At 43.0% G+C, this 16,954-nt stretch overlaps 1 protein-coding gene across 1 annotated transcript in view; it reads right to left on the bottom strand.

The window, feature by feature from the left end:
• Positions 1-2,088: 2,088 nt before the first annotated feature.
• The window catches only part of LOC106894636, a 47,528-nt gene continuing 32,662 nt past the window's right edge, over positions 2,089-16,954 (bottom strand). The window contains exons 2-3 of the mRNA XM_014953423.1: positions 6,259-7,235; positions 2,089-6,075 (exon numbers count right to left, since the gene is read on the bottom strand). Of these exons, the coding sequence (XP_014808909.1) occupies positions 2,890-6,075; positions 6,259-7,235 (4,163 nt within the window). The 3' untranslated portion in view covers positions 2,089-2,889. The remainder of the gene's footprint in view (positions 6,076-6,258; positions 7,236-16,954) is intronic.

Genomic DNA, 16,954 nt, shown 5'->3' with positions numbered 1-16,954 from the left:
ACCTGGGCATAAAGTGCGTATAATTTCATATTAATGTGAATGTAAATTACAAAATCAGTCTGAGATTTAATTGGCTGCTGAACGTGTTCATGCTCTAAGGTGGCTGAAGGCAAATAGCTTTGCAGTGTCAATGACTAGCTGCAGCTCTCAGTCCCACATGTAGGATGCGATCCTCCAGAGGAAGGAAGTGTGAGTTAGCAGGAACAGAAACAAATGGTTTGGGATGAACAAAGGGCTTAGCCTTTGTAATTTAGCATTTCGGATTTCAGTGACAAAGGTGCAGAGGACCACTTGGGGTCTTTATTAAGGGGCATCTAAAGAAATAATGAACCATGAAGAAATGACATGATCAATAGATTAGCTCCAGTTTACATTTGTTATAATTCTCACCTAATTGCTTGCTTGGGTCTGCCCATGGCCTTAATTGCATACTGGTATGTCACCTTTGAACTCTGCTCTGTTAATTTTAATTGTAAACAATGGACTGTCTCTGAAATATTTCCTCCAGTTTTCTTTCTTTTCTGTCACAACTGAACCTATGCCTCCCTGATGTATTATAAAAAGGAAATGTTTTCTCCCTGCTGTGTCTGAAGACTGAGTCTAAGCCAAAATTCAGAAGTTTCTAATGGCCTAGGCTGAACACTGGCTCAAGAGAAGCATCACTATTTACAATAAGCAGGAAAGGTGAGTCACCAAGTACAGCATCTGTTTAATATGCCCATATACCTGTGAGCATACGCACACCCTATGTTCAAAATAATTCCAAATGCCATGGCAGATAGGAGTTTTCTCAACTGTACAGCAAATGTTGCAGAATTTGTGGACTAGGGGTTTTTTAACATCGCCTGCAGACCTTAAAGAATAATATTGCACCAGTAGGGTCCTTCAACTTCTTCTAATATAAGCCAGGAACAGATATTTCTATCCACTGGGTAACATTTACATTTATTTCTTCGTATGTCATACAGAGCCATTAATCATTATAGCAGCCTCTCTATCTCATAGGAGATGTAGGGCAATGATAATGTTTTATGTGTGTAATTAATCCTGTGGCAGATGTGTAGTTTCCAAGACTACTGCCATTAGAGTATTGACAAGATTCAGAACAAATATTCAGGCACTGGGTTAGTAATGATTTTAATATGGTAATATCCAGTTACTCGTAAACACAGAATATTCAGACCTTAAGTTTTACATGAGTGTTATTATTTGTAAAGGCTTTCAGAGAACTAGTGAGGAGGGTTTCATATTCTTAATGTTGCTGTTGAACAAACAGCACACAATTAACATAGCAGCTGGGTGTACATAATTCCTCAATTCCCCTACACTCTGTGGTAAGTCACCATTTGAGAAGTGAGAAGGGCAATTTACAGTGAAAATAAAGGTTATCCAGGGAAAACAAATTATGCCAAGCAATCTGCATATACCTTTAAAGGTTTGCTTTTAAAATTATGCTCCCTTTCATTCTTGCTAAAAAGACCTCCTTAGCTGGATTCTTGGAAAAGGGACAAATTCAATTATATATCATTATAAAATTGAGGAAGCAAAAATCCCCCAATTTTCTTTCACAAAACAACCTCTGCAATGCATATGGATCTTCAGCTGAGCACAGGCCGGACTGATACTTTTCCATGTTTTGATACTTTTTCATCTATTGACATTTCATTATCTGTTATTGTGTTATTCCTTATTCTGCAGGGAGGTGGGTGTGCTGGTGAGCCCCATGAATTTGAAGGCTACACTTTATACAGACATGATTTTTCACACTATTTTAAAACAGTATATGTTTCCTAAAAGGTATAAAAGTGTGGACTGATGGCACTAATTTCAAATCATATACATATATGCAACTGATATGTCTCCTTATTGAGTGGAGAAAGGTATTTCATATTCAGTTTGTACTATCTTGATTGTGCAATTTGCTGGGAACAATGAATGTATTAATCCACTAGTCCTTAGTTTGGTGACTGTCGTGGTTTGGCCTCAGACGGCAACAAAGGCCCACGTGCAGCCGCTCGCACACAATAGAGCCCTCACGGCCACGCGGCCGGGAGGGGAAGATGGGAATAAAAAGGCAAAACTCGTGGGTTGAGACAAAGGCAATTTTAACAGAACGGAACAAAGAGCAATAACAACAACAATAACAGAGGGGTATACAACCGCGATCACGATACCGCCGCTCGATACCGCCGCGCGCCGACCGCTCCCGGGACGCCCCCGACCGCTCTACTCCTCCGGGGGTCACCGCCTCCTCTCCCCAACTTCCTGTCCCCTCCCCTTCCCGGCTAGCTCCGGCTACCCCTTGGGCATGGCTCACATGGGATGGAATACTTGTGTCCCTCCTAGGTCCTGGGGAGAATTAACCCCATCACTGCCAGACCCAGGACATCATCCACCCCTTATTCCATACCATTTCATGCCATGCCCAGATCCTACAGTTTCCAGTTGTATACTGTCAGTTTCTCCTGACATATATATATATATACACATATAGGTATAATGTCCTTAGTCTATGGGCCATCGCTCTAAAATGTCTGTTGAGTTCATTTAACCCATGACTTCAACCTCCATCTGTTAGAACAGTCTCTCAGGGCATGCAAGATGGTGTATGTTGGGGCTGGACTGTTGCATGTTGTATCTTTTCTCTGGGCCTTGTGGCTGATGTATCCGGTGTAGCTCATGTCCATGGGTTGAAGACGTTGGTCTCATTGAAATTGCTGGGCGCCAGCTGCTGAGGTCAGTTCTGGTCTCTTCAAGGCTGCACCGTACTTGATTTCTCATCAGAGTCCATCAGTCATTAGTTGGGTGATTCCTACTATAGTACAACCAATAGCAGTCACCAAAGTGAGATGGCAGGGTCATTTAGCAATTAACATCATACAGTTTCATTCATTGGCTATTCTCGCCCAAAATCAGGTTCCCGTGTGGTACACACTGCACTTCCCCATCCTTCCGCATCACCCACCAAGTGCATCCGGGTCCTTGAGCAAAGGCAACCCCACGGACAGGTTTGCCTTTGCCTGAGGCAGGACTGACCCAGACTGTCTTCCCCAACATATTCTTCATGTGCACTACGGGGACTCTGTCTCCCTCCACAGTACGTGGGGGTTTAGACTGGGCAGGGCCAGCTCGGTTGCTAGATCCCCTGGTGTTAACTAACCAGGTAGCCTTTGCTAAATGTGTATCCCAATTTTTAAAAGTCCCACCACCCATTGCTCTCAGTGCAGTTTTTAACAGTCCATTGTACCGTTCTACCTTCCCAGAGGCTGGTGCATGATAGGGAATGTGGTAAACCCACTCAATACCATGCTCTTTGGCCCAGGTGTCAATGAGACTGTTTCGGAAATGAGTCCCATTGTCCGACTCAATTCTCTCTGGGGTGCCATGTCGCCACAGAACTTGCTTTTCGAGGCCCAGGATGGTATTCCGGGCAGTGGCATGGGGCACAGGGTATGTTTCCAGCCATCCAGTGGTTGCTTCCACCATTGTGAGCACATAGCGCTTGCCTTGACGGGTCTGTGGAAGCGTAATATAATCAATCTGCCAGGCCTCCCCATATTTGTATTTCAGCCATCGTCCTCCATACCAAAGGGGCTTTAATCGCTTGGCTTGCTTGATTGCAGCGCATGTCTCACATTCATGGATGACCTGTGCAATAATGTCCATGGTCAAATCCACCCCTCGGTCCCGAGCCCATCTATATGTAGCATCTCTCCCTTGATGGCCTGAAGAGTCATGGGCCCATCGAGCTAAGAATAATTCGCCCTTATGTTGCCAGTCCAGATCCACCTGAGCCACTTCAATCTTGGCAGCCCGATCCACTTGCTGGTTATTCTGATGTTCCTCAGTGGCCCGGCTCTTGGGTACATGGGCATCTACATGACGTACTTTCACAACCAGATTCTCTACCCGGGCAGCGATATCTTGCCACAATTCCGCAGCCCAGACAGGTTTGCCTCTGCGCTGCCAATTCTGCTGCTTCCACTGCTGTAACCACCCCCACAAAGCATTTGCCACCATCCATGAGTCGGTGTAGAGATAAAGTACCGGCCATTTTTCCCGCTCGGCAATGTCCAAAGCCAGCTGAATTGCTTTCACCTCTGCAAATTGGCTTGATTCACCTTGTCCTTCAGTGGCTTCTGCAACTTGTCTTGTAGGACTCCACACAGCAGCCTTCCACTTCCTATGCTTTCCCACAATCCGGCAGGACCCATCAGTGAACAGGGCATATCTCCTCTCATCTTCTGGTAGTTCATTATATGGTGGAGCCTCTTCTGCACGCATCACCTCCTCCTCTGGTGACATTCCAAAATCCTTGCCTTCTGGCCAGTCCATAATCACCTCTAGAATTCCTGGGCGACTGGGGTTTCCCATTCGAGTTCGCTGAGTGATCAGTGCAATCCACTTACTCCACGTAGCATCCGTTGCATGATGTGTGGTAGGGACTCTTTCTTTGAACATCCAACCCAGCACTGGCAGCCGGGGTGCCAAGAGGAGCTGTGCTTCTGTACCAACCACTTCTGAAGCAGATCGAACCCCTTCATATGCTGCCAGTATCTCCTTTTCTGTTGGAGTATAGCGGGCTTCGGATCCTCTGTATCCCCGACTCCAAAATCCTAGGGGTCGACCGCGTGTCTCCCCTGGGGCTTTCTGCCACAGGCTCCAGGTAGGGCCGTTCTCCCCAGCTGCGGTGTAGAGCACATTTTTAACATCTTGTCCTGCCCGGACTGGCCCCAGGGCTACTGCATGGACTATTTCCTGTTTAATTTGTTCAAAAGCTTGTCGTTGCTCAGGACCCCATTTAAAATCGTTCTTCTTCCGGGTAACTTGATACAGAGGGCTCACAATCAGACTGTAATCTGGGATATGCATCCTCCAAAAACCCACAATGCCTAGGAAAGCTTGTGCTTCCTTCTTACTAGTTGGTGGGGACATAGCTGCTATCTTATTGATCACATCCGTTGGGATCTGACGGCGTCCATCTTGCCATTTTACTCCTAAAAACTGGATCTCCTGTGCAGGTCCCTTGACCTTACCCCGTCTTATAGCAAAACCAGCTTTCAGAAGGATTTGAATTATTTTATGCCCCTTCTCAAAAACTTCTTCTGCTGTGTTGCCCCATATGATAATATCGTCAATGTACTGCAGATGTTCTGGAGCTTCACCCTTTTCCAGTGCAGTCTGGATCAGTCCGTGGCAAATGGTGGGGCTGTGTTTCCACCCCTGGGGCAATCGATTCCAGGTGTACTGGACACCTCTCCAAGTGAAAGCAAACTGGGGCCTGCACTCTGCTGCCAGAGGGATTGAGAAGAATGCATTGGCGATATCAATTGTGGCGTACCACTTGGCTGCCTTGGACTCCAGTTCGTATTGAAGTTCTAACATGTCCGGCACGGCAGCACTCAGCGGTGGCGTGACTTCGTTGAGGCCACGATAGTCCACAGTTAGCCTCCACTCTCCATTAGATTTCCGCACCGGCCATATGGGACTGTTAAAGGGTGAGTGAGTCTTGCTGATCACTCCTTGAATCTCTAGTTGACGAATCAGCTCATGGATGGGGATCAGAGAGTCTCGGTTAGTTCGATATTGCCGCCGATGAACTGTTGTGGTAGCAATTGGCACCTGTTGTTCTTCAACCTTCAACAGCCCTACAACAGAAGGGTCCTCTGAAAGACCAGGCAAGGTGGACAGCTGTTTAACTTCTTCCGCCTCCAATGCAGCTATGCCAAAAGCCCACCGGTACCCTTTTGGATCCTTAAAATATCCTCTCCTGAGATAATCTATACCAAGGATACATGGAGCATCTGGGCCAGTCACAATGGGATGCTTTTGCCACTCATTTCCAGTTAGGCTCACTTCAGCTTCCAGTACAGTCAACTCTTGGGATCCCCCTGTCACTCCAGAAATACAGATGCGTTCTGTCCCTGTATGGCTTGATGGTATTATGGTACACTGTGCACCCGTGTCCACTAAAGCTCTATACTCCTGTGGCTCTGACGTGCCAGGCCATCGAATCCACACTGTCCAATAAATCCGGTTGTCCCTTTCCCCCACCTGGCCGGAGGCAGGGCCCCCCTAATAGTGGTCATAGTATCCGTTACTTGCTTGTTGCAGAAATGATTTGGAGGTTCCTTCAAGGGGATCAGAAGTAGGTTCAGGCCTTCTATACTGTCTGGGGAACTGCACATTGGAAACTGGGGCAGCACTTTTCCTGGAGGGATCCCCTTTTGTGGTGGTTCTTCCTTGCAGTTCCTGTACCCGTGCCCGTAGGACTGAAGTAGGTTGTCCATCCCACTTCCTCATGTCCTCTCCGTGGTCACGCAGGCAGAACCACAGGGTGTTTCGTGGTGTGTACTCCCTGTATTCTCTATCTTGAGTGGAGAAGTGTCTGCTTCTAACAGCTGAGATACTGGCTCGTACAGGCGGGGAGGATATATTCTCTTCAAGTTGCTGGACCTTCCGGGACAGTTTCTCCACAGCTGAGACAAGGGGAGAAGAGAGACTTTCTTCATATTGCCGAAGTCGGGCAGCCACCTCATCCACCGTTGGTCCCTCTTCGCCTCTCCATTCCATCACTGCCAATGAGTTGGCATATGACGATGGGGCGCTCCGTACAAACTTCCGCCACATGGGCCTTGTGCACTGGACCTCATCAGGATCTGTGGGTGACTGTGCATTGTCCAGGTCACAATAAATCATCTCCCGCACGGCTAGTTCTCTCAGGTACTGGATACCTCTCTCCATGGTGGTCCACTTGCTCGGATGGCATATAACATCTTCACTGAAGGGGTACCTTTCCCTCACACCTGATAGGAGTCGCCTCCAGAGGCTGAGGACCTGTGTCTTCTTCCCAATTGCCTTGTCAATGCCCGCCTCTCTAGACAGAGATCCCAGCTGCCTGGCCTCCCTACCCTCCAATTCCAAGCTACTGGCTCCGTTATCCCAGCACCGGAGCAGCCAGGTGACAATGTGCTCGCCTGGAAGTCGGCCGAAATCTTTCCGCATGTCCCGCAGCTCACTCAGGGACAGGGATCGAGTGATTATCTCTGATTCTGCCTCTTCCTCTTGTTCTCGTGATGACCCTGCTTCATTGTCATCCCTCACTAAGCGAACTGATTTCTTGTTGCATTTCTTCTTCTGGATAGGGGCGACTGACACGGGCACAGGCTGATTTTCTGGTTCAGTTGCAGTGACTGCCACTGGGGTTGGGGCAGCCGCAGCACCTGCTGCAGGGGCTGGAGCAGCCACAGCACTGGTTGCAGGGGTTGGAGCAGCCACAGTGTCTACTGCAGGGGTTGGAGCAGCCACAGCATTGGTTGCAGGGGTCGGAGCAGCCACAGCACTGGTTGCAGGGGTCGGAGCAGCCACAGTGTCTGTCGCAGGGGTTGGGGCAGCCACAGCATTGGTTGCAGGGACTGGAGCAGCCGCAGCATTGGTTGCAGGGGCTGGAGCAGCCACAGTGTCTGTCGCAGGGGTTGGAGCAGCCACAGTGTCTGTCGCAGGGGTTGGAGCAGCCACAGTGTCTGTCAGCCTGGTTTCCATGTCCTCCCCCTGAGGATGCTGCACAACATTGAGCAGTGCTCGGTAGATACTGGCCAAGGCCCAGCACAATGCAGTGAGCTGTGCCTCTCTGGAATAGCCACAGCATTTTCCTTTCAAATATTCTACCACTTTATCAGGGTCCTGTAATTGTTCGGTGGTGAGATCCCAGACCATTGGAGGTGAAAAGGTCTCTAGATACCTGCCCATGTTCTCCCACATGCCATGCCACCCATGACCCTCCAGCCTTGGGGCAGATCTCTTGGTGGTAGCCTTAAATAGTTGCTTAACCTTAAACAAAATCTGAAACACATTCAGGAGACCTAGCAGTAAGACCAAACTGGTTTGCGTGTCCCAAGGGTATTCAAAATTTTCAAAAACTGACATATCCAGCACAAAAAAGGAGGTGAAAGAGCTGGGGAAAATATCCCCCCCTGCTTCCCTCATAGATTCAGTGTGTTTATCAATAAATTCCCCGAGATATGGGCAGGAAAGCAGCGCTGAATAAACACCCCAACAAAACCATCTGAACAGAGATGCTATCATATCATAAGTTGATATAGCACAAGACAGCAAAATTATAACCCTGATCCCTCTCCCAGAAGTGATAAACATCATCACGGGCAGTACATACGGCATGTAAGAGTTCACATAACACAGCCATGAAAACAAACGAAACAACATTGTGCCCAGCAACTAATACAATGAACACAGATACAAAATTCCTTTTAACATGCCCTGGTCGGATCTGCCGTAATCTCAACCCTCCGAGTGCCCCACGTTGGGCGCCAAAAAGGACTGTCGTGGTTTGGCCTCAGACGGCAACAAAGGCCCACGTGCAGCCGCTCGCACACAATAGAGCCCTCACGGCCACGCGGCCGGGAGGGGAAGATGGGAATAAAAAGGCAAAACTCGTGGGTTGAGACAAAGGCAATTTTAACAGAACGGAACAAAGAGCAATAACAACAACAATAACAGAGGGGTATACAACCGCGATCACGATACCGCCGCTCGATACCGCCGCGCGCCGACCGCTCCCGGGACGCCCCCGACCGCTCTACCCCTCCGGGGGTCACCGCCTCCTCTCCCCAACTTCCTGTCCCCTCCCCTTCCCGGCTAGCTCCGGCTACCCCTTGGGCATGGCTCACATGGGATGGAATACTCGTGTCCCTCCTAGGTCCTGGGGAGAATTAACCCCATCACTGCCAGACCCAGGACAGTGACTCTCTGTCAAACTCACTCCTCAGAAATAAATGTTGACCAATATAAGAAAGACAGGATTTACCTGCAACAGCTCCACAATATGGTTATTAGAACTGATGAATAGCTGTAAATACCGTGCTCTCTACTTCACACAGAGGTTTTGTTGAAATTGTTGTGGAGTCAGAGAGAAATTGGTCTGCACTGTTTGCTTTCCAGTTGTCTAAGACGGATGAACAAAACAGAGATGGAGAAAATCAACAACTTCTCATGTTTAGAAGAGGACTTGGGGAAGGCAACTATTCACGGGAGAGAGCTCTTGTGGATCACAAACACTGCCTTCCCACACTTTTATCTGTGCACCTCAGTGAAGCTTTTTCAAACTGGAAGCTGAAAACACACAGATGTCTATAGGACTTTGGAGACCAGCTGTTATGTGCCATGTGCAACAAAGATGAGTGGAGAGGAGTTTCAGTCCTGCTGTGACCTGTCTCCACGTCTGCTTTCTGCAGTACAGCCATGATTCACTTCAAACTTCCAACTTCTTGGCTCCTTCTTTGCCCTGAAGCCCCCTGCCCATAGCACTCTGCTGACACTGGGACAGTTTCATCTCTTGCTCTGTCTCTACATCATTAGCTCACATGCAGAGAGACAGGGAAGGTGTGCATGCCTCCGTGGATAGGGGTTAGCCTCAACTGCATCCATATTGACCTTCCCCCAAAAAAATGCATGACTCTGGTGGCTGAATGCTTTGGGTCTGCTTAGCAAATGCAAATGTCACTGCTATGTGAGAGGGCAATTTGACCTATTTGCTTGTAACTGTTTCTAAGCTATTTTGCAGGGCACGGAACAGGATTGTCAATGTTGTTCACAGACTCAACTCAGGATGAAGGTGGTCTCAGTAGTTACCCCAAAAGTAGGGTAGTCATCTTGGAAACAATGGGAATATATATAGCCAGTTTCATCATCTGTGTTAGACCTCATCACTCTCTACAACTACTTGAAAGGACACTGTAGAGAGGTCGGTGCTGGTCTCTTCTTACAGGTAATTAACGACAGAACAAGATGGAACGGCTTCAAGCTCCAACAGGGTAGGTTTAGACTGAACATTAGGAAGGAATTTTTCACAGAAAGAGTGGTCGGGTATTGGAATAGGCTGCCCAGGGAGGAGGTTGAGTCACCATCCCTGGATATGTTTAAGGGACATTTAGATGTGGTACTGAGGGATATGGTGTAGGGGAGGACTTTGTAGAGTAGGGTAGATGGTTGGACTCGATGATCCGAAGGGTGTCTTCCAACCTGAATGATTCTGTGATTCAATGTGCTTATCTGCTCTCCAATACTTGCCTTACTTGACCCATTTATTGAAGAGAGATTTTTCCCTTTTACATTTCCTTCGGCAGAACTAGTGGCTACAACTTGCTTACGTGATTTCCTATATGCTGAAGTAAAAAGTTCAAAACACCTAAATTAATGTTTTATGGAGAATTCATTTAGCAAAAAGTTATACACATTGGAATGTATACATATTTTACTATTGTTCGATTACCTTTCATTTATACCAAATATTTTTAACTTTGTATTTCCATTTTTTCACCCAGTCCATAGCAATATATGAGTTCTGGATGCAATATTGAATTGCTGTTAACAGCATAATTAACTGTAGGGATTTTTTTTCAATATTAAAATGGTGAAAGAAAAGATAATAAACATGTTGTCAGAAATGTTTGGTATGCCTGAATTCTGTGATTAATATCTGTGAATCTGTGAGTAGCTGCTTGCCAATTAGTTCCAAGTAAAATGTGAAAAAGGTTATTCATTATAAATAGCACAATTATTATGTACGCTGCTCCTTTGCTTTTTTTAGGTTAGAATGGAGCTAGTTTCTTCATTACAGAAACTGTATGTAGCAGGGTTGAAATTTGTGCTGCTTGAAAGTCATTATGTTTTTTAAAAAAACAGATTGTCCCCATATTCTGTGTTTACTGATATAAAGGAATAAGAAGGACTGTATCAGGCCAAATCAAGCATCTGTCCAGCCCAGTAACAAACAGGAGTTTGTACGAGGTGCTTCAGAGTAGGATACAGCATACTGTAGCACTGTGGACCTACAGCATAGCGTAGCTCCTAGTTTCTGGCAACCCACGGATTAGAGACTCTCCAAGTTGGAAGTTGCATCAAAAGCCTAATTTTTAATAGCTACTGAGTAGCCTAATTGTGTGAATTTGTCAAATCTCCCCTTGAATCCATTTACACTCAATGCTTTTGCAGTCTTCTGTAGCAATTATGAGTACTATGTTAATTATATGTGGTATGGAGAAAGTAAGTAATTTTTTGTTTTCTTAAAGTTATTGCCTGGGATTTCCATTAAAAGCTCCTTATTCCTGGTATTACAAGAAAGAGTGGGGAAACACTTCATTTTCACCCTTTCAGTACTGCTTATTATCTTACAAATATCTGTCCATCATGTTTCTCTGGAATTTGTCTCTTGTCCTACAGAACCTTCCAAGCCAATTTAGTTTCTTTGTTAGAATATCATTCAGTATGTCTGAGAATCTCTGGTCTCCCTTCCTGTGTTTTCCTGCAAAATCTTCCAGACAAGGTGACAAGATCTATATTTAGGAATTAAGATTAGTGGTTTTAGGTGCAGTCAAGAATTTACAGTAGCATAGTGATATTCTTTGTTTTGCTCTTAGTTCTTCATGTGCTATTGTCCCTTTTGCCTGGTTGGTAGTTCATCACATTCACATCTGATCTCGTTTGGAAGTCTTGAGTTTATGCTGGCAATGAGGCTAGAGCAGGAGGAAAATATTTCATGAGTGAAGTGTTCACCTTCCCAACCCTTCACAGATGCCTAACGCAGCATCTGAGCACTGGACCCCCATCAGCTGCTGGGACCACTCCCCAGATTACAGTGTCAATAAGTAAAGGATTTTTTATAACAAATCCACAAAGGAGCTGTGAGTCTGTAATCATGGGATAAATGGAAGCAGGCAGAAGAAGCCAGAAGAGGAGTGAAAACAGGGTGCAGAAACCAAGCACCCTCCTGGACAAGACTGTTTCAATGTGGTTCACCTTAGTAATTGGCTCCTGTTTCCCCACTTGATTTGCTAAATGCAGGTTTTATCAACAATTCAACCTAAGCAGTTCCATAGACTTACGTCATGAAGAATGGACCCAGCGAGTGAACATTTAGGATTTGCTCCTGAGTGAAAGAATGAAAATGTTCTGTTCTGCTTTTCTGCTATGTTTTTTATCTTTCTTTTACACCTCAATCACATACTAGTTCCACTAGCTCTCCAGCCAGGCTACTGGTTCTGAGGCACTTAAATATACTTTATTAGAAGACTTTTTGCTTTTACCAAGTTGCTCTTCAAAACCTTTTGTACCTGTTTTTATTTCAATTTCAAATTGTTAGAGATAGATTTCAGATTTGTCTTGTTTCTATATTCTTTTTGGGAAAGTTATCTTTTTAACTGTCTCTTTTTCAAATTAAGTTTTTTGATCATGAATAATATCTTTAAAACTTAATTTCTTTGTGGGAAGAGGAGGGGGGTTTGGTATATTCAGTATTAGTGTTGATATTCTCAGTTTTTTCCTACAACTTTGAAAATGGGGTTACCACAATCTCTCCTCTCCTCTCCTCTCCTCTCCTCTCCTCTCCTCTCCTCTCCTCTTGTAACACAATATTTCCACATATTTTTTAACGCATACAGCCAGAAGCCTGAGCTTAACTTATATACCATAATCGGCATCTGGTACTAACTGGTCAACTGTTTAATGTCAAAAGATAGAGATCCTGTCTACTAGGATTTTCAAAATTGCTTAGATCTGAACTTGCCTATATAATGGATGTATCCCATGATATCCAAAAAATCTCTTCACAATTCCAGTCAAGTCTGTCTACACATCTTTACAATTCTTCACAAGTTTCTGCAGTTCATTGTCAGTTGTAAATCAGTGTGTTCATTTATTTATTTGCGTCTCTAAAGAAGTGTCTCCAGTAATCTTCCAATGTGCCTTGTGAAATTGATCCTTTATATAACAGAGTTAAAGTTGGAACTAATAGGATTATTTAGGACTTTTCCTCCCCTCCCCTCCCCTTCCCTTCCCTTCCCTTCCCTCCTCTCCTGTCTGTCTGTAGCTCAAACCTCTATTAATTCTGCTAGTTCACTTTCACTCTCTTGTGTTTCTTGACCCAAAAGCAGTTAACTAACTACAAGACACAGTCTACAAAGGAAAAACAGAAACCTAAAGAGTCGAGTAAAAATAAAGTTGCACACAGTTAAGTCTCTGTGACAAATACCCTGGATAAGAAAGGAGATAAATATAACCGTTCATATGCCAACTATTTAGTAATTTTATGCTTAACTTTAGCACAGAAGGAATTTTCAAAGATAAAGTACTATTTCTTCCAAAAACAGGCCATGCAAAGAAAATTCAAATAATAATGTAAAAATGTAATAAGATACTCATTAGTCAGCTCAGGCTAAGAAATAGTTGACATTTGTAGATCTTCTGTATTCCTTCAGTAAATCTGAGTATACCTTTCTTTTAAGTAGTTTACTAACGTACACTGACAACTGGGTTACAACTAATTGCATGACATGGTTTATTTGGAATCTATGCTCAGATTTTTGCCATACACACTTGCGAGTCCTATCAATCATTTCCAACATGAAAGACACATTGTTTAACTCCTGCCCAGCTGCACAGATTTTCATGTTATTAATTTGAATTATATACAGTGTATGAGCTTAGCCTAAGTACCGTGCAATGCAGTATATTGTTTCCTCTTGGCAGTGTTTATAGTTGTAAGAGAGGAACTAGTGTAATTTTCGCAAATTGACATAATATCTGTTTATGATCTCTCATTAGCACATGCTGAATCCATTCGTACTATCACCTGCTTTTAAACCAGATACCATGAGCTGTGGAGAAATGCTGGCTGTTGCAGCATGTCAAGATATAATACAGCTTCATGCATGCTCTCTTCCAGGAGTGTTGGGCCAGAGAGAAATGCCTAAGAAATTCCAGGCTGTTAAGCAGATTTCAGATTTGCTTTGTGAAAATCCCTGTCATGCAATAAACCATGCATTGAATAAACTGTGAGTAAAAATAGCTTTGTTATGCTTTTAAGCTTCTGGCATAACTTACCAAAATACATGGAACTAAGGCAAAATGGCTCTCCAATTTTAGGGAGTTCTCCTACAGCTGACCAAGTAGCAACGGCGGAATTAGTGGTGTTGCACAGACTGCATTTTTATCACTGCATTATCCACCATTACTCAGAGCAGATGCTCTTTGATTTATGCCAAAATGCACTAAATTCAAGCCAGTGACATCCATATGAAACAGTTTAACCCACAGTTATTCTAGTATACTATGCAGTCCCTATTCGCTTGTGCTTTCAAGACTGTCATTGCATACAAGAGTAAAATATTAGGTAATGCTGCTTCAACAACAACTGTAATTAAAACCCTATCAGAATGACAATTCACCAAAAATAAATTATGGAGGGGAGGTACAGGGCTTTTTTTTATGGTGAAAACTGCTGTGAGACTAGTACCAATGATAGTCATTGTGTTAATACATAGAGTAGACTTTGCACAGTTAATATGTACTGATCAATATTAATGTAAATTAGTTGCCCGGAATTTATTGTCTCTGGTTAAACTTCAACAAGACCCAAAGAAAATACCTTTGAATGATTTATTTTTCTTCATCACTCATTTTACCATTTCAGCAAATATCTGACTTGTTTTTGTTTGGAAAATAATTTTGCCCAGCAAACAAAAAAGCACTATGTAACACAAATGCTTAAAATAAGTCATTTGGGGGTTGATCCAAAGCCCTTTGAAGTCAATGAGAGGTTGCCATTGACATCAGTAGCTTTTGAATCAGGTCCTCTAAGGGATAGATATAATAAAAGCTGATGACAGAGAAGAAGGTTAAAGCTAAAAGGTAGATAAAAGGAGATGAAAGGAGGAAAAATTGCCACACTCACCCAGCTTCATACCACTTGCGGTGAATCCATCAGGATATTTAACCACTTAAACTAAATAAGAGTTTCTCTAAATCATGATCCATTAAATGATAGAGAGAATACACAAACAGTGTCCCAGATTTTCAATGAACCTAGGCTCCCAAATCAGGTTGTGCGATGTTCAAAAGTGTTGAGCTTACAGAGGCTGCCATTAACTTCAGAGACAGTAAAGGCTTCACTGAAACACATAAGAGATGTTTAGTGTCTTTCATGGGTGGGACTTTTTTTGATAATCTCTGTTTAGCCAAGAGATGCAATGCCAAAGAGCTATAACATGTCACAAATGAAAAGACAATTTAAATGCCCTTTCAAATATTATTCTCTTTTTATGGCTAGGTCTTCTCTTATTGAAAGATCCTCCTTCCAAATACTATCCTTTAAGCACAGTTTGGTTTGGTTTTTCAGCAGGAACATTTTCTTATTCATTTTGGCCCTTCTGTAGTGTCTATTATTCAGCCCTGTATTTTAAGCATGCATTTTTCAGCTGGGACAAGCTGAAGTTTAAGCAAAAAAGAAAATAATTTCTGCAATCATAGCTGGCACTTTCAAGTATTAATATGCATTTATGGAAATACATGCTGGTGGAAGGCATCTCATTAATATCAGGACAATCTTTGTCAAGGCAATTTTGAGACACTATTTTCTGAGTTACATGATTATAACAGCATGCACACTTCCTGTAACACTTGCCTGTATTTTCCTGAAATACATACATTGTCCAGCTGGGAAGTTTTATGACTCCCTACTGCTTTAGGCCAGGTCTGCATGCATGTTTGAATTTATACTAAAAAATCCCACATGGACAGTATTAGTATCATCAGATAGTTGCCGCTAACTTTGAATATCTGATTCATTTAAACATTCTTAATATTCATATTTGTATCATCTATGAAGTTTATGTTCAGTTCCTAAAGAACACTCCTCTTTTTCTTTTCATAAGTAATATGCCTTAAACTCCTTTCTATTGACCCCACAAATATTTAATAATTATGTCTTTCCTCAAATTTTTCTAATAGCTCTTTCAGAATTCTCAGGGTTGAGTATAAATAACTCAATACGCCTAGCTATGTATAGCATCCTATAATCTGAGTAATTTGAGGTCAGAATTATTTTGAAAGCTCATAATCTAGTCTTTACTTTTATGATTTATTACGTCAAAGCCACAAAAAATTGGCATTAAATAGAACTAGGACTAGGACTACTTTACAATTTCTGCTGTGAATGTATGTACCTGAAATAAATGAAATTACAATTTTTTTTTCCTGAGCAGTCTAGATACTGGTGAAGATTTAGAGAGCAGAAGCATTGACCTGTTTCGCACTGTGTGCTTGAGAACTGGGCAGGCTTACCCTCTCTACATCCTTATATGCAAAGAAAGCAGTTGACAGTGTAGTACTGAAGTATTTTATATTTTGAAAGATTTATAAATTTTTATCCTGTCTTTATTAACAATCCAGGCACTCTAAGCCAAAGGGAAGAGGTTTAGTTCAACCCAGCCTTTATTTTCATGGATCAAGTTCCAGATGAATTACCTTATGTTCACTAAAATTATCAGTAAGGGTCAAGTAATGCCCAGTGATAATCTTGGCACAAGTGTAGGATCATCACTTTTGCTTGTACAATAGCCACAAAGCTTCCCTCCATCTTCTATAGTAAGATTTAATTGATTTATAGGGGGAACTCACAAAGGTAGGGAGGAACATACATTAATGAGATTAAATACTTCTGCTAATGAAGAATCTTGGGCATTTTTCCAAAGATTTAATGAACATTCTGGAAGATTTTACTCCATTTTAAAGGTGCAAAAGCAAGTAGGCCAATTTATTTTTTTCATTCTGGGTTTTGCTTTATTGTAAAGAACTTTTAACTTTCAAGGATAAAACTGGTTAAGTGGATAAGATTTTTTAAAATTTCTTGTGATTTTTCCCTGGATTCAGTTATCAAAGCTGTACATTACAATGCATAATCATATTTTCTGAATACTAAACATTCTGACAGAAATTAATACAGATAAGTATTAAATACTATATTGATTGATTAAAAATGAATGAACAAGAATTTTCATTGCATTTCTACCAACAGATAAATATGTGCTTGCACATACCTATTGTCTGAAAATATACACTCTCATCAGCATGTACAGAACACATATCAAGGATATAGTGGAAT

The sequence above is a fragment of the Calidris pugnax genome, unplaced genomic scaffold (genome assembly GCF_001431845.1).
Source record: "Calidris pugnax isolate Ruff unplaced genomic scaffold, ASM143184v1 scaffold209, whole genome shotgun sequence".
Taxonomy (NCBI): Eukaryota; Metazoa; Chordata; class Aves; order Charadriiformes; family Scolopacidae; genus Calidris; species Calidris pugnax.
The sequence above is the reverse complement of the archived record's forward strand: the minus strand, read 5'-3'. Positions and strand labels throughout refer to the sequence as shown.